The following is a 23,911-nucleotide window of genomic DNA, read 5'->3' on the forward strand; positions in this document are numbered from 1 at the left end:
TGGATTTAAGATTTATAAATTGAAATATTTAGTTGCTAAACGTCGATATAAAAAGGGATTAGTACAAAAAATAAAAAAGAAGACCATGACTTATAACCTGGAAAATAGTTTTATTATGAAAATTATCTTCGAATTAACAGAATACATTTCCATCATGGGTGGAGATACGGACACAGATGATAAAGATGAACCTAAGCCAATTATAATTAGAAATTGTACAGATTTACAAAGATTAAAACTTGAAAAATTGATGAAAAATCCTGTAAAATACGATACAATATGAAAATAATTGTTAAATAACTTTTGAATTTTTAGGATAAACCAGTAATTATTCCAGAAAGACCGAAAGAACGAGGTGTTCCAAACGTGCCTGATTTTGTAAGAAATGTAATGGGGTCCAGCGCGGGGGCCGGCTCTGGTGAATTTCACGTATATAGACACCTCAGAAGAAAAGAGTACGCTAGACAAAAATATATGCAAGAAAAAGCTCATATGGTAAGATACTTAATACACAGTACCTCAATTTATGCATTATGATTTTAGGAAAAATTAGATGAAGAATATCACAAAAAAATCGAAGAAAATAGGAAACTTGCTGAAGAACGAACTGCAAAAAAACGACTAAAAAGACTAAAGAAAAAACAAAAGAGAAAGAAAAAACCAATTAAATCACAAAAAAAGGAGTCATCGGCATCTGAAAGCAGCGAAGATAATTCTGAAGAAGAGGATAAGCCATCTGAGGCAATGCAGACTAGTGAAATTGTTGAACAGGACAGTGTACAAAATGAAAGTATTGAAAATTGATTATGTTAAAATACATTTAATAAGTTTTAATATCAAAATGAGAATTTTTTTTTCATAGGAGAGTCAGTCCTTTTCTTATTACATTTTCACTTTATATACCACTTCATTTTCGGTTATTCATAGCTTTTTTATTCAATTATTCACCCCCATTCTTTCCAAATCCATCTCAACCTCTACAATCCATAAAGCTCCTATAGAATTAACTAACTAGTCTCCTAAAGAAATTTTCGGTACATTAGAACTACTATGTACACTAACTAACAAGTCTCCTAGTGAAATTGCCCGGACATTAGAACTACTAAGGAGCTCCTATATCTAGAAATTTTATAGACTTAAACACCAGTGAAATGAGGTAAAGAAGAGGATCTTTCATTAAAGAAAGCTCCTACAGGACTAACTAACTAAAACGGCAGCACAATAAGATGGAAAAATAGTTTTCTCAATGAAGTATGTAGAAAACTAAAATTTCAGCAAAATGAGCCTTTTTCAAAAGAAAGTATCTATAGGTCCCCTAATGAAATGTTCTGTACATTTGAACTACTATGTCCATATTACAACAAAATAGAACAGTTGGGGTTGAAGAGAATCACTGGCTATAAAAGCAATGGAGAAAGCTTCTCGTCAAATATTACAGAGCCCTAAAACTAAATTGAAATGAGGTGAAGAAGTAGCTTTTTCAATGTAGGGAGCTTCTACTAGATCTACAAATGTAGTGGATTTTAACACCAGTTGAATTAGGTAAAAAAAGAGGGTTCTTCATTATACAGGATCAAATAACTAAAATGGAAGGATAATAAGGAGAAGAAATAGTTCTTTAAATGAAGAAAGTATGCAGAAAACTGAAATTACAGCAAATTGAGGTTTTCTCGAAACAGAAAGTTACTACAAGTTGAATTAATCTAGAAAGTAGCATTTCTGCTTATTCGTATCCTTTTTTTCCAATTCCACTCATCTCCAACCACCGTTCGTTGTCCTAGCTTCCAGTCTTTGCTCTAATATATCAATTAATTAATTAAACTTAATATATAGGTATTGATTTAAAAGAAACACTTTTTATCCAGTTTATTAATTTAATTGATCTGCCCAAATCATAAATTTAGGTATTTACATAATGTACACATTTCTTTTTTGGAGACAGGTAACTACCTATATAAGACAAACTTACAAGATAGATATACAATTATTAAGAGTATTTTTTTGTTCTTGGAAAATATGATACAAAAAATAAGCGTAATTTTTTTTACATATTGTTACTAATTAAAAAAGTATTATAAACATCACTAATATCTAAACTATATATATATAGGTAGTTGCAAGTACAAATAAATTTTTTTATGTTAAAAGTTTCTTTATACAAGTAATACAGTTAAATACCCCACACCCAATTTTTGCCACTACTATTTTTTTATCAACAATAACGAGCAAAAACGGAACCCGTTTTATAAAAAGTTCACCACTTTTCCAATTATTGTTGCAGTCTATACTTTTTTCTAATTGAAATTGTTTGAAATTTCCCCATCAGTTCTGATTTTTCTTTTTCCGAACACTTTCTACTTCTAGCCTTTTCGTATTACATAATTTTGACTCTACTATCACATTTTTTTTATGTTATTTGTGCTTTTAAACTTCAAGACTACTAAAACTATAAAATTACTTTGAATAAATAATTCTAGTGATAAGTAGTTCGTACCTAGTAAATTTATAGTACCGAAAAGAATAATTCAGTTATGTATCACTCAGTAAGTTATTTAGAAGGGGTTGAAGAATTGGTGGACATGTAACATTTAAAACAATCTATTACCCTTCGTTAACGAGCTCCGTTTTTACTAAAATATAAATTTTTTTTTATTTTTTCAATTGAAATAAAAATTAAAAGTGCTGCATTTCTACATACAAATTAGTTAACGAAGCAACACAAATAAAATTTTAATACATCCAACAGATGCCTAATGATATGATAAATTTTTAGGTTTAAAACGCAGTCGCAATTTTGTTTATATAATTTTGAAAGGGGAAAAACCAATAGGATGTCCAAGGAAATTATATTATTAGGACATTAGAACTACAATTTACTAGTATCCTAATGAAATGTTTGGTACATTTGAACTACTATGTCCATATTAAAACAAAATAGAGCCGTTGAGTTGAATAGAATCACTGGCTATAAAATGAATGAAGAAAGCTTCTCATAAAATAACACAGAGCCCCAAAACGTGATTGAAATGAGGTGAAGAAGGAGCTTTTTCAATGTAGAGTGCTCCTACTAGATCTGCAAACGTAGCAGACTTCAACACCAGTGGAATAAGGTGAAAAATGAAATTATCGGTACATTAGAACTACTGGGTCTATATTATAACAAAATAGAACAGTTGGTGTTGACCATGAGGCTCTTCTGAGTTTAAAAAATAATGAAGATGAGACCTTAATAGGTAAGATACCATGAGAAGATGGCAAATTTGCAGACGGTTTTGTTAACCTAGCTGCACATCTAATATTTTTGAAAGGTGTTAATTCACCTAGACAATTGAAAGCTAAATTAAGGAAAAAGTATCGGTAATTGGTGTAGAAATAACCGATGGAGGTAGTTAACATGTACGAAGACATACCTTATTATTGGCAGGCAGTGTATTACAAATAGGACAAAACTGCAAATGGTAAATTGACAAAAAAATATTAAAACTCATATTCTACACGATTTTTGTAAAAAAAATTGTATATTTAGCGACCGGTTTAAGACTAAAAAATTAATTACATTTTTAAAGCATCTGTCATCAGTAAAATGAAGAATTTTAAAAAAAAATTGACAAAATATACAATTGAATTACAGAAATAGAATTACTCAATGATATTATTTATCATCGTCATCATCTAAAAATATCAATTTCAATAATAAAATATTTATTTAAATAAATTAAAATAGATATTGAATTACAACCAAGGAAGCTCCTGAAGGATCTTCTTAATTTGGCGAGGAACAGGCTTTCTATAAAGAAAGCTCCTACAGGAGCCACGGAAAAAAGGATATTTTGTTAATAGAAACAGGATCGATTAACGTAAAAGAAAAATATCAAAAATGTGAGATAAATAAAAAGCTTTCTAGATGAAGAAAACTCATTAAGGACCGATTACCACAGAAGGTGAAAAATATACTTTCTTAGTGAAAACACAAAATATTAGAATGCTAGAGCAAAGAGGAAGCTCCTCCAGGACCTGTCTACGCAGAAGAATAAGACTCCAAGTGAAAATGAGACTTTCTCAATGGAAATAGCTATTGTAGAATCAATGAACTAGAATGCTAGAGGTAGGAAGCTTCTCCAGGATCTATCTAAGCAGAAGAATAAGACTCCGGGTGAAAATGGGACCGTCTTAATGGAAATAGCTTCTGCAGAATCAATGGACTAGAATGCTAGAGGTAAGAAGATGCTTTTTCGATAAAGGAAGCTCCTCCAGGACCTATCTATGCAGGAGATTATGACTCCAGGTAAAAATAAGACCTTCTTGATGGAAATAGTTACTGCAGGATCTAATAATGAAAAAAACTAGAATGCTACAGCAATGAATAGTCTTTTTTTAATAGAGGAAGCTCCTCCAGGACCTATCTAAGCAAAAGAATAAGACTCCGGGTGAAAATGGTACCGTCTTAATGGAAATAGCTCCTGCAGAATCAATGGACTAGAATGCTAGAGGTAAGAAGATGCTTTTTCGATAAAGGAAGCTCCTCCAGGACCTATCTATGCAGGAGATTATGACTCCAGGTAAAAATAAGACCTTTTCGATGGAAATAGTTACTGCAGGATCTAATAATGAAAAAAATTAGAATGCTACAGCAATGAATAGTCTTTTTTTAATAGAGAAAGCTCCTCCAGGACCTGTCTACGCAGAAGAATAAGACTCCAAGTGAAAATGAGACTTTCTCAATGGAAATAGCTCCTGCAGAATCAATGGACTAGAATGCTAGAGGTAAGAAGATGCTTTTTCGATAAAGGAAGCTCCTCCAGGACCTATCTATGCAGGAAATTATGACTCCAGGTAAAAATAAGACCTTCTCGATGGAAATAGTTACTGCAGGATCTAATAATGAAAAAAACTAGAATGCTACAGCAATGAATAGTCTTTTTTTAATAGAGAAAGCTCCTCCAGGACCTGTCTACGCAGAAGAATAAGACTCCAAGTGAAAATAAGACTTTCTCAATGGAAATAGCTCCTGCAGAATCAATGGACTAGAATGCTAGAGGTAAGAAGATGCTTTTTCGATAAAGGAAGCTCCTCCAGGACCTATCTATGCAGGAGATTATGACTCCAGGTAAAAATAAGACCTTCTCGATGGAAATAGCTACTGCAGGATCTAATAATGAAAAAAACTAGAATGCTACAGCAATGAATAGTCTTTTTTTAATAGAGGAAGCTCCTCCAGGACCTATCTAAGCAAAAGAATAAGACTCCGGGGGAAAATGGTACCGTCTTAATGGAAATAGCTTCTGCAGAATCAATGGACTAGAATGCTAGAGGTAAGAAGATGCTTTTTCGATAAAGGAAGCTCCTCCAGGACCTATCTATGCAGAAGATTATGACTCCAGGTGAAAATAAGACTTTCTCAATGGAAATAGCTACTGCAGGATCTAACAATGAAAAAAACTAGAATGCTAGAGCAATGAATAGTCTTTTTTTAATAGAGGAAGCTCCTCCAGGACCTGTCTAAGCAGAAGAATAAGACTCCGGGTGAAAATGGTACTGTCTTAATGGAAATAGCTCCTGCAGGATCAAATAACATAGAAAACTAGAATGCCTAGTCGTAGTAGATTTTTTTAATAGATGGAGGCGCTTAAACACCAATTAGAAGCTAGCGAATTGTGGTAAAACAATGGCTATCTCAATGGAGGGCCTCTTCTAGAAGTCCTACCAACTTAAAAACTAAAATATGAGTTGAAGAGGATTTTTATATGAAACGCCCTATACAGGACTGATTAAAAACCAGAATAAAAAATAGTTAATGAAATATTAAGTTGTCTATTGAGTGTTATTCTATTTCTATGATATATTTTCAAACTACCCAATAGACAAGAAGTATTTTTTTTGTATTGACAATAAAATTTATTGTAAAGAATGATATATAAAATTCCATTGCTGAGTCAACTCGAAGAACAGTGTGATCATTTTAATTGTTTTGCAACATACATTTTGAGATAACAAAATTTTACAATTTTCTATGGAAAAGAAAATATCTAATATAAAAATAATCAAATTTAAACAATATTTATGATTAAAATAATGTAATGGTACAAATTTTGTTATAATTAATCTAAATTCACACGTTGATAGTTTTCCATTCGAAGAATTGTGGAAAAGTGATCGAAAAAACTATTTAAAGAGAAATTTGTCTATAAAAGTGAATATATTCGTTATATTTTCTCAAAAATGGAATTTATTTTGAGTTCTTGTTGTATTTTATGAAAAACTGATTATTTCTATCCTTATCTGATTGTAATTTTTCAATTTTTTCGGTTTCCACATTATTCTTTGAGTTTAAACACCGTTTTAAAAATCCATAAAACTGCTCGAAATGATTAGTAACTTTACTATCATTTAATGATACAAAATGGTAGCATAAAATAATACAACGTGGCAACGGTTAAAAAAATCTATTATAACACACTATTTTCAAAATAAAAAGACTTAAGAAAAAAACCGACTTGGTCTAAATTACAAAATACCATCACAATTAACCTCAAATCTGAGTTTAAGATAATTCAGCTTCCACAAGGTAAAAAAATCCATAAAGGAAAAAATTGTAGCAAACTTTCAATGAAATAATTAAATTTTTCCAAAAAATTTTGATAATTCATTAAGTTAAAAAAAAAATAAGAGGAACAGTTGCTAAATTTTCTTTTCTTTATGAAATTCCAACACTTATTGATGATTTTGTCATGGAACCCGATGTTCCTGACAATACACCTTGAAATTACTTTCCGAAAATTGCCAGCCTTCGCTTCTGGCACAACAAATATGCATAGCGTTCAAACACCCCCGTCTAAAACACAATATATTGGCTCCTTTCAAATGACACGATTTACACGTAACGTTACAACTAGTCCAAACTGCGGCTTCGAGTCCTACGATTTTAGGTCCAATTAGATAAGTACCGTTAGACCACACGATACAGTCTTCGTGAGCCCAAATTTCGTATGTCTTATTTGAAGTTTCCGTTATACCCAAATATATATCGGATAATTCGCTTTCCGACATACAGTCACTATCGGAATGTTTCCGTTTGGATTTTTTACCTTTGGTTACCAGTGCTGCTTCATCAAGGGCTTTCGTTACCTAAAAAAAAAATTACTTTATAACATATAGGGTACAACACAATGTACAAGTCAAAAATCAGTTAGAGCTGCTAGCAGTTGTCATGGAAAATACTTAAAAAATTGTTGGAACTGAAACGACTTCATCAGAAAATAAATTTTCAGAATAATGTACAGAGAAAAATAGAATCTGCTTTCAAACGGTTATGGGATGATTCGATATGTATATCAGAAATTATTGGTACGGTAGAGAGTCAAAAATCAGGATCAACTGTTGTTAGAGCAGGTAAAAGGTGCAACAACTGTCATGAAATATGCTCCAGAAGACAAATTTTAAGAAAAATAAACAGTTGTGGCATATATACAGGAAAAACTAGAAGCTGCTTTGACAAACGGTTTGGTTATCTAAAAAAATTGCAAATTAGGGATGTTTCATACAGGGTATAACATAATGGGATGATTCGATATGTATATCAGAAATAATTGGTACGGTAGAGAGTCAAAAATCAGGATCAACTGTTGTTAGAGCAGGTAAAAGGTGCAACAACTGTCATGAAATATGCTCCAGAAGACAAATTTTAAGAAAAATAAACAGTTGTGGCATATATACAGGAAAAACTAGAAGCTGCTTTGACAAACGGTTTGGTTATCTAAAAAAATTGCAAATTAGGGATGTTTCATACAGGGTATAACATAATGGGATGATTCGATATGCATATCAGTAATTATTGGTACGGTAGAGAGTTAAAAACCAGGATTAACTGCTGTTGGAACATACAGGAAATTGGTTAGAAAATAATTAAAGTGAAAGGACTTTTTCAGAAAACAAGAACTGAGTTTTCAAGAAAAATTGAAAGATGCTTCATTCAGAGCTTTTATTACGTAAAAATATTACAAATTTAGTATCGAATATATACAATGAGACTAAAAACTACTGATACAGGATAGAGTTGAACATTTGGATCCACAGATAGGGTTATACTGAAGAATATCTAAAATGTTTTGAACTGAAACGACTTCTTAGTAAAAACAAAGTAAAAAATTGGATAGACCTGAATTTTGTTTATACCCAATGATAAGAAAAATTACTCACTTTTTTACTTTTGAATTGTCTATCGTACGGATCGTCCAATCGCCTTTCAAATTCTGGACACTGCGTGGTAATAAAGTAAGGACCGAAAAGATCACCGGGCGGTTCGATATTCCTGTCAAAAGTTGGTCCTGTCAATTGGCTGGCGTGCGGTCCTCTTTTACAAAACGCGCATATCCACGTGGCGTCTCGCGTCTGCGCATCATACTTGTTGCTGAGCGTGCTGGAATGTAGCCCCTTGGAACGAACCTAACAATATTATCATCAACAAAATAGTGATACTAGAATTAATGAAATGTCCACTTCAAAAATAGACAAGTCCATTAATTTATTATCAATTTTGGTAAAATAATTTTGCTTCAACATAAATTATTAGAAGTAGAATAAGATCACCAGAAGTAACAAGACCAAGCCAGCTGAAGGTTGGTAGCACCAAGACCAGTTGAAATTTCATAATAACAAGACGAAGCACCGAGCCAAGCTGGAGGTTTACAGCATCAAGGACAAGACCAGCTGAAGGCTTACAACACTAAGACCCAACAGAAAGCTTGAAAGCACCAAAAATAAGACCAGCTGAAGTTTCATAATACCAAGATTGAGTCAGTAAAAGGCTGTCAGCACCAAATTCCATCTATCTGAAGTCTCACAAAACCAAACCAAGTTAGCAAACCAGCTGAACGCTTGCAATACAGAAAACCATGACCAGCTGAAGGTTTGTAGCACCAAGACCAAGCCAGGAGAAGTCATACAAAACCAAGACCAAGCCAGCAAGAGGCTTGTAGCACCAAGACCAGTTGAAGGCTATCAAAACCAAGTCCAGGCGAAGGCTTGATGCATCAAGATGAGCTAAAAGTTTGTAACACAAAAGATCAAGATCAGCTGAAGGTTTGTAGCACCAAGACCAAGCTAGCAAAAGGCTTGTAACACCAAGACCAGTTGAAGGCTATCAAAACCAAGTCCAGGCGAAGGCTTGATGCATCAAGATGAGCTAAAAGTTTGTAACACAAAAGATCAAGATCAGCTGAAGGTTTGTAGCTCCAAGACCAAGCTAGCAAAAGGCTTGTAACACCAAGACCAGTTGAAGGCTATCAAAACCAAGTCCATGCGAAGGCTTGATGCATCAAGATGAGCTAAAAGTTTGTAACACAAAAGATCAAGATCAGCTGAAGGTTTGTAGCACCAAGACCAAGCTAGCAAAAGGCTTGTAGCACCAAGACCAGTTGAAGGTTATCAAAACCAAGACCAGGCGAAGGCTTGATGCATCAAGATGAGCTAAAAGTTTGTAACACAAAAGATCAAGATCAGCTGAAGGTTTGTAGCACCAAGACCAAGCTAGCAAAAGGCTTGTAGCACCAAGACCAGTTGAAGGTTATCAAAACCAAGACCAGGCGAAGGCTTGATGCATCAAGATGAGCTAAAAGTTTGTAACACAAAAGATCAAGATCAGCTGAAGGTTTGTAGCACCAAGACCAAGCTAGCAAAAGGCTTGTAACACCAAGACCAGTTGAAGGCTATCAAAACCAAGTCCAGGCGAAGGCTTGATGCATCAAGATGAGCTAAAAGTTTGTAACACAAAAGATCAAGATCAGCTGAAGGTTTGAAGCACCAAGACCAAGCTAGCAAAAGGCTTGTAGCACCAAGACCAGTTGAAGGCTATCAAAACCAAGTCCATGCGAAGGCTTGATGCATCAAGATGAGCTAAAAGTTTGTAACACAAAAGATCAAGATCAGCTGAAGGTTTGTAGCACCAAGACCAAGCTAGCAAAAGGCTTGTAGCACCAAGACCAGTTGAAGGTTATCAAAACCAAGACCAGCGAAGGCTTGATGCATCAAGATGAGCTAAAAGTTTGTAACACAAAAGATCAAGATCAGCTGAAGGTTTGTAGCTCCAAGACCAAGCTAGCAAAAGGCTTGTAACACCAAGACCAGTTGAAGGCTATCAAAACCAAGTCCATGCGAAGGCTTGATGCATCAAGATGAGCTAAAAGTTTGTAACACAAAAGATCAAGATCAGCTGAAGGTTTGTAGCACCAAGACCAAGCTAGCAAAAGGCTTGTAGCACCAAGACCAGTTGAAGGTTATCAAAACCAAGACCAGGCGAAGGCTTGATGCATCAAGATGAGCTAAAAGTTTGTAACACAAAAGATCAAGATCAGCTGAAGGTTTGTAGCACCAAGACCAAGCTAGCAAAAGGCTTGTAGCACCAAGACCAGTTGAAGGTTATCAAAACCAAGACCAGGCGAAGGCTTGATGCATCAAGATGAGCTAAAAGTTTGTAACACAAAAGATCAAGATCAGCTGAAGGTTTGTAGCACCAAGACCAAGCTAGCAAAAGGCTTGTAACACCAAGACCAGTTGAAGGCTATCAAAACCAAGTCCAGGCGAAGGCTTGATGCATCAAGATGAGCTAAAAGTTTGTAACACAAAAGATCAAGATCAGCTGAAGGTTTGAAGCACCAAGACCAAGCTAGCAAAAGGCTTGTAGCACCAAGACCAGTTGAAGGTTATCAAAACCAAGACCAGGCGAAGGCTTGATGCATCAAGATGAGCTAAAAGTTTGTAACACAAAAGATCAAGATCAGCTGAAGGTTTGTAGCACCAAGACCAAGCTAGCAAAAGGCTTGTAGCACCAAGACCAGTTGAAGGTTATCAAAACCAAGACCAGGCGAAGGCTTGATGCATCAAGATGAGCTAAAAGTTTGTAACACAAAAGATCAAGATCAGCTGAAGGTTTGTAGCACCAAGACCAAGCTAGCAAAAGGCTTGTAGCACCAAGACCAGTTGAAGGTTATCAAAACCAAGACCAGGCGAAGGCTTGATGCATCAAGATGAGCTAAAAGTTTGTAACACAAAAGATCAAGATCAGCTGAAGGTTTGTAGCACCAAGACCAAGCTAGCAAAAGGCTTGTAACACCAAGACCAGTTGAAGGCTATCAAAACCAAGACCAGGCGAAGGCTTGATGCATCAAGATGAGCTAAAAGTTTGTAACACAAAAGATCAAGATCAGCTGAAGGTTTGTAGCTCCAAGACCAAGCTAGCAAAAGGCTTGTAACACCAAGACCAGTTGAAGGCTATCAAAACCAAGTCCAGGCGAAGGCTTGATGCATCAAGATGAGCTAAAAGTTTGTAACACAAAAGATCAAGATCAGCTGAAGGTTTGTAGCACCAAGACCAAGCTAGCAAAAGGCTTGTAGCACCAAGACCAGTTGAAGGTTATCAAAACCAAGACCAGGCGAAGGCTTGATGCATCAAGATGAGCTAAAAGTTTGTAACACAAAAGATCAAGATCAGCTGAAGGTTTGTAGCACCAAGACCAAGCTAGCAAAAGGCTTGTAACACCAAGACCAGTTGAAGGCTATCAAAACCAAGACCAGGCGAAGGCTTGATGCATCAAGATGAGCTAAAAGTTTGTAACACAAAAGATCAAGATCAGCTGAAGGTTTGTAGCACCAAGACCAAGCTAGCAAAAGGCTTGTAGCACCAAGACCAGTTGAAGGTTATCAAAACCAAGACCAGGCGAAGGCTTGATGCATCAAGATGAGCTAAAAGTTTGTAACACAAAAGATCAAGATCAGCTGAAGGTTTGTAGCACCAAGACCAAGCTAGCAAAAGGCTTGTAACACCAAGACCAGTTGAAGGTTATCAAAACCAAGACCAGGCGAAGGCTTGATGCATCAAGATGAGCTAAAAGTTTGTAACACAAAAGATCAAGATCAGCTGAAGGTTTGTAGCACCAAGACCAAGCCAGGAGAAGTCATACAAAACCAAGACCAAGCCAGCAAGAGGCTTGTAGCACCAAGACCAGTTGAAGGCTATCAAAACCAAGTCCAGGCGAAGGCTTGATGCATCAAGATGAGCTAAAAGTTTGTAACACAAAAGATCAAGATCAGCTGAAGGTTTGAAGCACCAAGACCAAGCTAGCAAAAGGCTTGTAACACCAAGACCAGTTGAAGGTTATCAAAACCAAGACCAGGCGAAGGCTTGATGCATCAAGATGAGCTAAAAGTTTGTAACACAAAAGATCAAGATCAGCTGAAGGTTTGTAGCACCAAGACCAAGCCAGGAGAAGTCATACAAAACCAAGACCAAGCCAGCAAGAGGCTTGTAGCACCAAGACCAGTTGAAGGCTATCAAAACCAAGTCCAGGCGAAGGCTTGATGCATCAAGATGAGCTAAAAGTTTGTAACACAAAAGATCAAGATCAGCTGAAGGTTTGAAGCACCAAGACCAAGCTAGCAAAAGGCTTGTAACACCAAGACCAGTTGAAGGTTATCAAAACCAAGACCAGGCGAAGGCTTGATGCATCAAGATGAGCTAAAAGTTTGTAACACAAAAGATCAAGATCAGCTGAAGGTTTGTAGCTCCAAGACCAAGCTAGCAAAAGGCTTGTAACACCAAGACCAGTTGAAGGTTATCAAAACCAAGACCAGGCGAAGGCTTGATGCATCAAGATGAGCTAAAAGTTTGTAACACAAAAGATCAAGATCAGCTGAAGGTTTGTAGCACCAAGACCAAGCTAGCAAAAGGCTTGTAACACCAAGACCAGTTGAAGGCTATCAAAACCAAGTCCAGGCGAAGGCTTGATGCATCAAGATGAGCTAAAACTTGTAACACAAAAGATCAAGATCAGCTGAAGGTTTGTAGCTCCAAGACCAAGCTAGCAAAAGGCTTGTAACACCAAGACCAGTTGAAGGCTATCAAAACCAAGTCCAGGCGAAGGCTTGATGCATCAAGATGAGCTAAAAGTTTGTAACACAAAAGATCAAGATCAGCTGAAGGTTTGAAGCACCAAGACCAAGCTAGCAAAAGGCTTGTAACACCAAGACCAGTTGAAGGTTATCAAAACCAAGACCAGGCGAAGGCTTGATGCATCAAGATGAGCTAAAACTTGTAACACAAAAGATCAAGATCAGCTGAAGGTTTGTAGCACCAAGACCAAGCTAGCAAAAGGCTTGTAACACCAAGACCAGTTGAAGGTTATCAAAACCAAGACCAGGCGAAGGCTTGATGCATCAAGATGAGCTAAAACTTGTAACACAAAAGATCAAGATCAGCTGAAGGTTTGTAGCACCAAGACCAAGCTAGCAAAAGGCTTGTAACACCAAGACCAGTTGAAGGTTATCAAAACCAAGACCAGGCGAAGGCTTGATGCATCAAGATGAGCTAAAAGTTTGTAACACAAAAGATCAAGATCAGCTGAAGGTTTGTAGCACCAAGACCAAGCTAGCAAAAGGCTTGTAACACCAAGACCAGTTGAAGGCTATCAAAACCAAGTCCAGGCGAAGGCTTGATGCATCAAGATGAGCTAAAAGTTTGTAACACAAAAGATCAAGATCAGCTGAAGGTTTGTAGCACCAAGACCAAGCTAGCAAAAGGCTTGTAACACCAAGACCAGTTGAAGGCTATCAAAACCAAGTCCAGGCGAAGGCTTGATGCATCAAGACGAGCTAAACGTTTGTAAAATAAAAGATCAAGACCAGCTGAAGGTTTGTACGACTAAGACAGAGTGAGTAGCAGAAGTAACCTATGAGGGATAATCTTTCGAGCAATGAAAACATGTCCCATGACGGCTATGTAATTAATTCTGAATCTCACGGTAGTCTATGTACCGGTAGGAAGGGTATCAGAAATAATAAGACACAGATTGAGCATCTCGAACCTTATTTCGAACTAATTATCGAAAATTGATGCATTTTTTTTTCGAATTCCCAACAAAAATTCCAGATAAATTCCAAAAGGATACTATACAGGGTGGATTCGTCAAGAAAATGATAAAAGTTTATGGGAAAAAGTACCTTGTGTCTATATTCCGTATCGTCATGGAACTTTTTGGATTTCGGTAATTTTCTTTCGCCGTCTTCCTCGTTGGCGGCAGAGTTGATCACGTTAACAGATAAAGGCGAATCCCTGGGACCCTTTATTTGTATAAAAGGACCTCTGGATTTCGTCGAACTGGTATTACTACCGGAATCGTAAGCGTAAACATCTTTAGCTACCACCTGGTCTATTTTCCCCCCCGTTTTCTGTTTGGCCGTTTTCTTATTGCTATTACCGATTTTCGCTTGGCCCTTCGACTTATTACTCGCCTTCTTTTTCTTCGGCGTCGATTCCGAACCTTGTATACGTTTCGGTTTCTTTGGTTGCGATTTTTTTTCTTCCGTAAAACCGATCTGTTCCTCGACATCGGGTTCTTCAGCTTCCCCCGACTGGTCTTTAGGTTCTTCTTTGGGTTCGTTATTAGACGGCAAGGGGTCGTCGAGTTTCAATAAAGGGTCTTCGATTTTCGAATCTTCCAAATCGATATTCGTCGATTTAACCGGATCGCTCGAATCTTCAATTCCTATTAAACGAAATTTGTTCATTAAACTGTATATAAATATGTTGAAAATATTAATCGTACCTGCAAACATTTCCTCCAATTTATTTTCTACTTCCACAAAATGTGTGTTGGCTTTTTTGGCGGCCGGTGTAGCGACAGGGGGGGTAGATGAAACAGGAATACTGCTGGTATTATCCGATAAAACTTCAGTAAGATTTTCCTTTGTTTTGATAACGCTTACAGATATCGGTTTGGTTTCAGTATCAGGTTTCGGTTCTTCCACGATATTTTCCGAGCACTTTTGCTGTTTTTGTTCTTTTTCTTTCAGACCTTCTTGCACCATAGCTGCTATGTCATCTATAGTTTCTGATTCCGATGAAGTTTTACGTCTAGCCTTCGCCGGAATCAACTCATCAAGGTCACTAGGTAATTCTTCTTTATCCAGATTTTTACCGTCTTCCAACATCTCTCCCATCATACTAATTGGATCTTTCTCTTCTGCTGAGGCTTCTTTAATCGGGGCATCTAAAACAGATTATCAATTTTAATTTGTCATAAATTAATTTTTACAAACGATTAATATTCATGACACTGATAAGAATTTGTTTATTTGTGTTAAATGACAGTTGTAAAAATATAAAAAACAAAAATAAAATTCTGGTATTGGTATCTTTGCGAAAAATCGATTCTGATAATTATTTTTTTTTTCGTTTCGGCATTTATTGTACTGAAACATTGATCGCTATACTTTGTGGCAGCTCAGCCTCCTGATTACTATGTAAAATATACACTGGCAGTCACAAATCATCTGATTTTGTCGAATATTGTCAATAAGGTGTAGAATAAAGGTCCGGTAATGCTCCCAATCATTTTAACTTCCACAGTTACTGAGGTATGGTCCAAAAAAAATACCCAATCCAGCTCATTCCTTGGCTTCGAACCGTCTGCGCTACAAAAAGATACATTTCGAACCTCCGGAAGATTTTAACACCAAATAACCAACAATATTTGTAGCTTTTAGATTCACGAGAAACTTGTGGACTTTTCGCTTCTAAATTCACAACATAATCACTCATATTGGATGGTTGAAACACAAACACAAAATCTAAAGCACAAAGTAACACTTCGAGGTACTTAGAGTCATCCCATATGTGTAGCTGTAACCACTGGTGATTCTCAATAAGAAAAGGGGGCACTATAGATCCTTTAAGTCGTGGTGAATGGTACCTAACACCTCCTATAGAGTCAAAAGCCACCTTAAGATCAACATATGTTAGAAAAAATTCTTCACTTTTCTAGATTTTCTTTTCTATAAGTCTTTTGAGTGAAAAGGTGGCTTGTTGTTCTTCTTTCATGTCTGTTTCTTCGAATAAGGTCTTGAATCTGATTTTTTTTCACATCAATTTTTATTTTCTAGACCTAAGGACAGACACGATTATTATTTGATGCTTAACTGAATTATTTTCACTTTTAAATCACTCGAAATTCTTAAACGCAAAGTTGAAACATTACAACCAGACAGTTTTCAGCATTTAATCAGCTACTTTGACACTTATCATCAAATTGAAGAATTATATTTGATGACAAAACTGTTTTTCTGATTGTATAACAAGATATTGTTATGAAAATTCGTTCATATTATTTTCTTATCGTCCCTCGTATATTCAATTTAGTGATTTTTTTTATTTGTAAAATGTATAGGAATAATTTGACATAATAATATACTTTCATGTATCAATAAGTAATCGTAAAATTCAAAATAATTGATAATCTACTCCTAATTAATTATTAAAAGGGAAATTAGTAAAAATCTGGCAACAACGCGTTCAAGTTGGAATGTTTACATGACAATAAAAACTGCTAATTACCGAAATCAAATGAATTAACCTCAAAAAAAATTATATACATAAAATAATTCAATTAATTAACCAAAAAGAGGAACTTACCTGTGTCTATTGGTTCTTCGGTTTTCTCTTCATCTTTGGATACTCTAATAGTTTTACTGGGTTTGCGTTTCCTACGGGATTTTGTACTATCTAAACTATCGTCATTGCTATTAGTAGAAACAGTATCATCATCTTTAACATTCGACATCGCCGGTATATTATTAATACTGCTAGAGTTGCTATTATCATCGAAATTGCCCGTTGGTTGAACAATAACGCTCACCGGTTTATCTTGCTCTACTTCTTGGGGTTTATTAAGTTTTTCTTCGGGTTTATTTTCTTGAACCGATACTATTTTATCTAAGGTAGGATTGAGTCGTTCCAATATGGAATCTACTCTAATATTAGATCTCTTTTGAACTGTCTTTACTACGTCTAATGTTGCGGTAGTAGATGGAAATAAAGTCTGTATGTTAGGGGCATACTTTATACCGGGACTCGCAGGTTTCATACCTGGACTAGAAGGTTTGAGTCCTGGGCTAACGGATTTTGGAACAGGACTTGCAGATTTTAAAGACGAACTTGATACCAGATTTTGATTAATATTTCTAGTAGTTGAAAGTATACTGGAACTAGGTGGGAAAATATTCGAGGCTGTTGATATTAATATGGGGCTAGAAGTTTTTGGATATGGTGGAACGGTCCTAAGTCCGGGACTAGAAGATTTCAAACCAGGACTTAAAGACTTTCTATTAGGACTAGCGGATTGTATTGCTGGAGTGACGACTTTTGCAATTGGACTGGTACTTTTCGTAAGTTCTACTGCCTGTATCTCTAAAGCACTAGGGGGTAAACTGTTTATTTTATTTGTATCTCTAACACTCAAACTTATCGGAACTGGTGGGAGTTCGCCGTTTTGATTACCGTTTCTTGCCAAACTTAAATCTACACAGTCTCTGTCTCTTGGAAATAAAGTTTCATTTTTGAACATTTCACTTAGGACGTGACTATGCGGATGTATTTTCAAGGCTTCTGTCGTCGGGGTATGCCATGTCGGTTGATGAAGTAAGGAATGCTCATTTGACATGTGTGCCACTTGAGGCTGTCTTGGAAAATAATTTGGTACCTGTAAGATGAAAAATTATACAAATATCTACTACTATTACATTACAGTTGACATCAAACGAAGCCTCGATGAAAAATTTACAAAAAAATAAGTTTTTCACTGATTAAATTGATTAGATGAGAGATTATTGCACTCCGATATGAATGATAAAACAGACAATGCAACCTATTGTAACTAGAATTATTTTTTCAACAGTTTAATGTACACTGCAAAACATTTACATACAAAGTATGTAAATAATTTTGTAAATTTACACAAAAATATACCTGCAAATGGTTCCAAGCAGTATTGGCAAGGTTGGACGTTGGAATCTGCCTATTATGTGGATGATGAGGTGGTCCACCTGACATCTTGTTTATATAATTAGTAAAAGTAAATTTCACTCTAGAATCCCATTATTCAATCAGGTTGCATATCTAAAATTCATTTAATTGATACATAACACAGTATTTCTTGTTAATATACATAAAATTCTAATTTAAAACAAGAAATTTTCAAACCCCAATGCGTTTAAATCAACTGAATATTTTGTATAAATAAATTAGAAAATCTGTTGTAAAACTAAAATATTTACAACCTAAATATGTAATTCATCGTTAAATATTTCTAATGAATTAAATAATTCAGCAGCGTACAATTCTTAATATCCAAATAAGAATTTATAATATGTAAAACAGGATAATATCTGAATAGATATTTAACAGTTGATTAAATAAAAGCTGACAGTTTGTACAATATTATTAGTTAAATTCCATAAGTTATTTCTTAGTAATGTTATTTAATAAAAGACATTTTTCTACTGTTTTGTTAAAATACAACTAAAAAGACAATTTAAGCAAACAGAAAAATATAAACTACACAATAATTTAAAAACCCAGTTATATGAACACGACATATTTAAAGGTTTCTAAAACCAAACAAATATTTTTAATGGCAATTATTTATAATTTAAGCCCCGTTTCAAAGAAAATTTTAAAAATACTTATTGCATGTGTACGAAAAATATGTGAGTTGTAGCCATTTACGATGATGAATCGATGTTGGAAAAAAATAACACAACACGGTACGTAATACAATGCACTGGAGAGAACACAGATTTTCTTATATTAAAAACAATACACAATCTTCTACACACACCTTAAAAACACTTTATATTTGTGAGGTCACTACAAAATATTTTATAAAATCTTTCTGGCACGGCCATAAAAGCAGCCTAACGTAATAATGGCGGACCCGGTTTTAATTTTTAAACGCGAGCGCCATCTTTCTAACAAACGTAAATTTACTTTTTAAAATGTTTTTAAGTACCTCAAATTTATCGTTTACTAGGAATTTACGTAAAAATGGGGATAAATTTATTCGGTTTTAATTATTATGACTCAATACCTTGCAACATAGTTGTTTTTAAATTAATTACATTTAAAATATTTAGTATTCTTTCCTTAATACGGCACTGGAACCGAAATGATATATATGGCATTTATAAATTAAAAAACGCCACTGTTAGATGTCCTAAGGTCGGAATTTATTACATTTATAACAACTTGTGTATACAGGGTGAGTCGAAACAACTTGATTATTTCGATTTAGCATATCGTTTATTCAGCGAATTTGGAGATAGGCAAACTCGATAGAGAAAGTAGTAAAATGTTCAGCCGTAAATCGGCCAGTACGATAAAGTGGTCTCTAGATTTTTTCTAGGGGTTATCTAAAATCAATTATTTACAACATTCGTTAAGCTATAGTCAACATACAATTATTTTGAAAATAACAGATACCAACTATCATCTTATTTAAAGCTACGCGATCATAAATTTAACATATCGTACTTGATATTTTTTAAAATAAAATGTAATTCTGCATTAGCTCCTTCAATGACTTAGAATAAAGAAATTGTTCTGGAACACCCTGTATTTGTAGAGAGAGAGAGAGATAGTGATGTTAAATCTTGTTTGATAATTTACTTTAAATGTCCGCTTTCGTAGTATTAGACATAGCTTCTCAATTATTTAAATTAGTGAATTGAACTTTTTTCAATTTATAATTAATCATTTTTATTTGTTTTTGATACATTTATTTCTTAGAAAATTTTACGAGGTGTAATACTTGTTATACGGAAATTTTTTATATTATTATGTTGAACTAAACAACCTAATTATGTTGCGTCATTACTTAAAAACACTAAACCAGTTTGCAAAATAGTCCCTATTGATTAGAAACATTTTCATAAAATACGGGTAATGATCTTTATTTTTTGGTTTTTGTTTTCATAAATATTTTTACTTAAAGAGATAACCAGTAATACCAATACTAAAAGGGAAATATACCCAAAATATCATAATTTTGACAGACAAGTGACTTAAGACGACACATTTGCGTAAATAAATATGGCTACACAAGGAGTTCGTGGAGTTTCTAGAGTTTTAGAAAAATTAGAAAAATCGGTTAAAGATGGAAATTTTTACGAAGCCCATCAAATGTATAGAACATTATATTTCAGGTAATAACTTTATGATTTTTCCGAAATTAATATCGATATTCTGGAAGTTTCTAAACATAACCTTGTAATTTCAGATATTTAGCACAGAAAAGATATAAAGAACTAAAAGATATGCTATATAATGGGTCTGTTTTATTTCTAGAACGCGATCAGGTACTATCGATATTAAATTTTATTTATATAGTCTGTTTTACGCATATTTTAGCAATTGAGTGGTTCTGACCTAGGTATAATATTAATAGACGTATTGGAAAAATCGGAAGATACAGATTACGAATCTTGGTCTCCAAAACTAACAAGAATATTCCGTCTAATAAGTTCTTCCACTCCGGAACGAGATACATTCTTAGCTCATGCAATACGATGGTCATCTAAAGGGTCAACCCACGGACACCCTTTGTTACATAGGGTAATAATACAATTCAAAACACACGAACTGAATCAATTTATATTCATTTTTCAGAACATCGCGATTGTGTATTGGGAAGAAAAATGTTATGCACAGGCACGTCATCATTTTATATATTCTCAAGACGGTAAAGGATGTGCAAAACTTCTTATTGAATTTCAGCGCAGTCAGGGGTTCAAAGGAGAAGCTGATTTGTTTATAGCGCAGACAGTTTTGCAATATTTGTGTTTGAAGAATAAAAGTACCGCGAATCAGACATTCACTAGCTATACAGAACAACATCCCAGGATATTGAGATCCGGCCCGCCATATTTATTACCGTTGCTCAATTTTATTTGGTTCTTGTTACAGGCTATCGAAAGGTAAGTCTTTTGTAAAAATTATATTTTTATTTCAGTTAATTTATTTCAAAATTATAAATAATTTAGTATAATTCTTCATTATTGTTTATACAGTAGAATTTCTATTACTCGAAATCCAAGGGAGTGGAAAAAAATTGATATATGGAGTTTTAAAGGATTTGGAGTTAGGGAGGGGACGAGTAGAAAGGAAAAAAATCAAATACATACACACATAAATTCAAATTACACATTTATTATAAAAATTTAATGAAAAATGTCAGTAATTTTTTTTTATTTTGTTTTATTTAAATAAAGTTGTTATTTATCTATAGCATTGTCTTGAGTACAAATGCAGCAAATTCTTTCTCTTCTGAGTTACTATAAAATTACGTAACGTATTTAGTGCTATTTTCGCCTCTCTAATGGAAACTAATCGACCATTATTTAGATTTTCTGTGTCATCTTCATTTTTTTCTTTGTTCGAAGATACTATATCAAGGATCTCTTCGTTTGGTAATATTCCAGAGGTCATTACTTCATCGTCACATGTAATAAAGTCCTTGAAACATATCCTAGGCGCTACTGGAGGAACAGGAGGTTGTAGAGAAATATCTTCAACTTCTTATTCGATTAATGACGAAGAAAAATCATAGTTTTATATAGTAGTAGCAGCCAAGCTTTATCAGTCATTCGTATCTGCTTCTAATACATATATATGAGATCCTTTCTTTTATTCTTCTGTGTGGTGTGCAATTATTGATGAGTAATTCTTTCTTCAGTCATTTTCTTATCAATGTCCATGAACCAGTTTCGAAATATTCCAGAAGCCTTTCATTCTTTAGTATACGCTCTAAATTTCAATCTCAAATTTAGATTTTGACAGTTAAAATTTGTAATGAGTAAAGATTGTACAGTTGGAACTGAATTTGGGCCTTGTTTTTATTGCATCATCCATAATTTGTTTTATATTATGTAATATAAAACCCCATATCGTAAACTTTCAAATTAATTAAACACTATGCTATGTAATTATCATATTTAGTATTTTTAATAGGTTTACTCACAAAATTAATATAATACCGGTTTCACCTCATCTCTCTTGTTGAAGTAATCCTGTACTGATGTTCCAGTGGCATCGGTGGCATTTAAAAAAAATTAACTTTCAGTTCCATTAAATATCCAAAATTTCCAACATAACAGCTACAATATAAATACCCTCAGAGCTTCCATGAGTGGTATCCATGCCGTTTTCTCATTAAAGGATATTGTGATTTACAAAGTTGAAGTCAAACGATAATTTTCTAATGTCAAATCTATCAAAAATGCCTTATTTTAGTTTAATATTTGATTCCGGTGTAGAAACTTTAGATGAAGATACTTAAAACAATGTCCATCGTTGAGGAAAATCTTCTGGAGTTCTTAGGGAGTTTTTATGTCAAATTTTCTTTTTTCTATGTTTTAAAAATTAGTTTTTTCAGTATCAATGTATGTCCCAATTACCAATATGAATAAATCGATAATAAATTTTCTTATGATACCGAAAATGTCATAAAAACATCTTTTTTTGTGGAAAAAATAGAATATTGCTTTTCTGTACATATAGATGCTTATTTCAACCATCATGAATTTATTTTATTTTAATTTAGAGCTGAGAAATTCAGTTTTTTCTTTGGTTAAACTCAGATCTTCATCCAAAGTGAAAAATTCTTCATTCTAATTTTGTTTTTACAACAGAAAATATTTCCATTGGTACAGAATTGAAATTATTAGTCGGTTGTTGGTCTGCAAATTTCTTCCGGAAGGCTAGGACTGCTTATCGAGTAATCTTCATTAAATTGTTGATTTAGCTCTATATTTTATAGTATCGAACTTGGTTGCAATATCAAAATTGATGTATTTTTTCCAGTAAAAAATTGCAAACGTTCGCAGTATTGTGTGAACAATACGAACCATCCTTAAAAAGGGATCCTTGTTATGTACAATATTTGGACAAAATCGGTCAAATTTTCTTCGGTTTGAAACCTCCTCCTCAACAACATGGCAACAGTTTCTTTGGAAACTTTTTTGAAAATTTTCTTAGCGGATTAGATGAAGATAGCGATGATGATGATACTCCACGAGCTTCTACTTCAGGAATCACAAAGAAGAAATCGACAATAGAGCACGACCACTTGGACTAAATACCACTTTCAAAATTATAAATATCCAACAGAAAAAAAAACAAACAATTGTTAACCATTTTTGGTTGATTTGAATTAATATATAAGCTAATCGGAATTGGCAATTTTTTGGTCTTATTTATTTTTTTTTTAATTTACTGTACGATAGTGGGTGTTCCATTGAAAAGCTATTGTTACAATACATTTGCATTTAACAAATTAAAATATATTTACGGTGGTTTTATTATCCTGCTAGCGTAGAACTTCCAGATGACGTCAATTTTTGGATTTATTGTGAGTTTTTTTTTAAAAAATTTCATTAAAATTATCAAATAAGGTACCTGGTCTTTCTATCAATATATAAACTGGAAACTTTACAAAAGAAATCGTCTCAATTCTTAATAAAATGTACCCTTGATGAGATGTAACCGGGAATTTCTCGTATGCCAACTAAAAATCTGTTCTAACACATTCTAACAAAATTAATCTTATTAAAATCACAAGTATCCCGAAAATAATCGTTCTTTTAAGGTTATTTTCAAAATATCAATCTAATATTTTACTCACCTGGTATTTTCTCAGTAAAATTGTTATGATTGAAACTGTTTAAAATTCAATTATATTCCTGGAGCAGATTGTCGTGAGAAACAGTAACACAACGTTCCAAAGTCCCCTGGTAACACTATTTTTACTCAAACTTCAATTATAGTATCACAAAATCTTGTTAGAACTAGTAATACAACGTTCTAAAATCCCCTGGTAACATTATCTTTGATCAAACTTCAACTATAGTCTCGGAAAATCTTATGAGAACTAGTAATACGTTTTGAAGTCCCCTGGTAACATCATTTTTGCTCAAACTTAAATTTCAGTCTCGGAAAATCTTGTGAGAACAAATAATACGTTCTGAAGTCCCCTGGTAACGTTTTTAAGTTTCCTGATAACATTATTTTTGATCAAAGTGCATATCCAACTTG

The 23,911-nt window shown here is 34.1% G+C and overlaps 3 protein-coding genes across 5 annotated transcripts; 2 read left to right on the forward strand and 1 right to left on the reverse strand.

The window, feature by feature from the left end:
- The first annotated feature begins 95 nt into the window (after window positions 1-95).
- Window positions 96-2,147, forward strand: LOC130450369 (PRKR-interacting protein 1 homolog). Its single transcript, XM_056788725.1, has 3 exons — window positions 96-262; window positions 316-495; window positions 544-2,147. Exons 1-3 carry the CDS (start codon window positions 116-118, stop codon window positions 802-804), a joined length of 588 nt encoding a protein of 195 aa, XP_056644703.1. The 5' UTR covers window positions 96-115; the 3' UTR covers window positions 805-2,147.
- A 2,643-nt stretch (window positions 2,148-4,790) lies between these two features.
- On the reverse strand, window positions 4,791-23,788 carry LOC130450366 (uncharacterized protein CG5098). 3 transcript variants are annotated; one of them, XM_056788722.1, is made up of 7 exons: window positions 23,502-23,788; window positions 17,792-17,941; window positions 16,460-17,525; window positions 14,595-15,038; window positions 13,990-14,534; window positions 8,197-8,442; window positions 4,791-7,125 (listed from the first exon to the last, which is right to left on the reverse strand). In XM_056788722.1, the coding sequence occupies exons 2-7, from the start codon at window positions 17,873-17,875 to the stop codon at window positions 6,727-6,729; spliced, it is 2,784 nt and encodes a 927-aa protein (XP_056644700.1). In that variant the 5' UTR covers window positions 17,876-17,941; window positions 23,502-23,788; the 3' UTR covers window positions 4,791-6,726. The 3 variants fall into 3 exon arrangements, with proteins under 3 accessions (XP_056644700.1, XP_056644699.1, XP_056644701.1); XM_056788721.1 differs by lacking the exon at window positions 23,502-23,788 and adding an exon at window positions 18,663-18,760; XM_056788723.1 differs by lacking the exon at window positions 23,502-23,788 and adding an exon at window positions 18,663-18,754 and having other exon boundaries at window positions 8,197-8,430.
- Window positions 19,608-23,163, forward strand: LOC130450368 (Golgi to ER traffic protein 4 homolog). The gene is made up of 5 exons (XM_056788724.1): window positions 19,608-20,025; window positions 20,100-20,178; window positions 20,231-20,434; window positions 20,489-20,796; window positions 22,682-23,163. Exons 1-5 carry the CDS (start codon window positions 19,913-19,915, stop codon window positions 22,953-22,955), a joined length of 978 nt encoding a protein of 325 aa, XP_056644702.1. The 5' UTR covers window positions 19,608-19,912; the 3' UTR covers window positions 22,956-23,163.
- Window positions 23,789-23,911: the final 123 nt, after the last annotated feature.

The sequence above is a fragment of the Diorhabda sublineata genome, chromosome 11 (genome assembly GCF_026230105.1).
Source record: "Diorhabda sublineata isolate icDioSubl1.1 chromosome 11, icDioSubl1.1, whole genome shotgun sequence".
NCBI lineage: Eukaryota > Metazoa > Arthropoda > Insecta > Coleoptera > Chrysomelidae > Diorhabda > Diorhabda sublineata.

Excerpts from the sequence above, each read along its gene's own strand:
- LOC130450366 (XM_056788722.1), bottom strand. The coding sequence starts at position 17,875 with ATGTCAGGTGGACCACCTCATCATCCACATAATAGGCAGATTCCAACG. Across the intron at positions 14,535-14,594 it reads ATTGGAGGAAATGTTTGCAG|GAATTGAAGATTCGAGCGAT; the intron begins GTACGATTAATA and ends TTCGTTTAATAG. Across the intron at positions 8,443-13,989 it reads ATACGGAATATAGACACAAG|GTTCGTTCCAAGGGGCTACA; the intron begins GTACTTTTTCCC and ends TAATATTGTTAG.
- LOC130450368 (XM_056788724.1), top strand. The coding sequence starts at position 19,913 with ATGGCTACACAAGGAGTTCGTGGAGTTTCTAGAGTTTTAGAAAAATTA. Across the intron at positions 20,026-20,099 it reads TATAGAACATTATATTTCAG|ATATTTAGCACAGAAAAGAT; the intron begins GTAATAACTTTA and ends TTGTAATTTCAG. Across the intron at positions 20,435-20,488 it reads GACACCCTTTGTTACATAGG|AACATCGCGATTGTGTATTG; the intron begins GTAATAATACAA and ends TTCATTTTTCAG.
- LOC130450369 (XM_056788725.1), top strand. The coding sequence starts at position 116 with ATGAAAATTATCTTCGAATTAACAGAATACATTTCCATCATGGGTGGA. Across the intron at positions 263-315 it reads AAAAATTGATGAAAAATCCT|GATAAACCAGTAATTATTCC; the intron begins GTAAAATACGAT and ends TTGAATTTTTAG. Across the intron at positions 496-543 it reads TGCAAGAAAAAGCTCATATG|GAAAAATTAGATGAAGAATA; the intron begins GTAAGATACTTA and ends TTATGATTTTAG.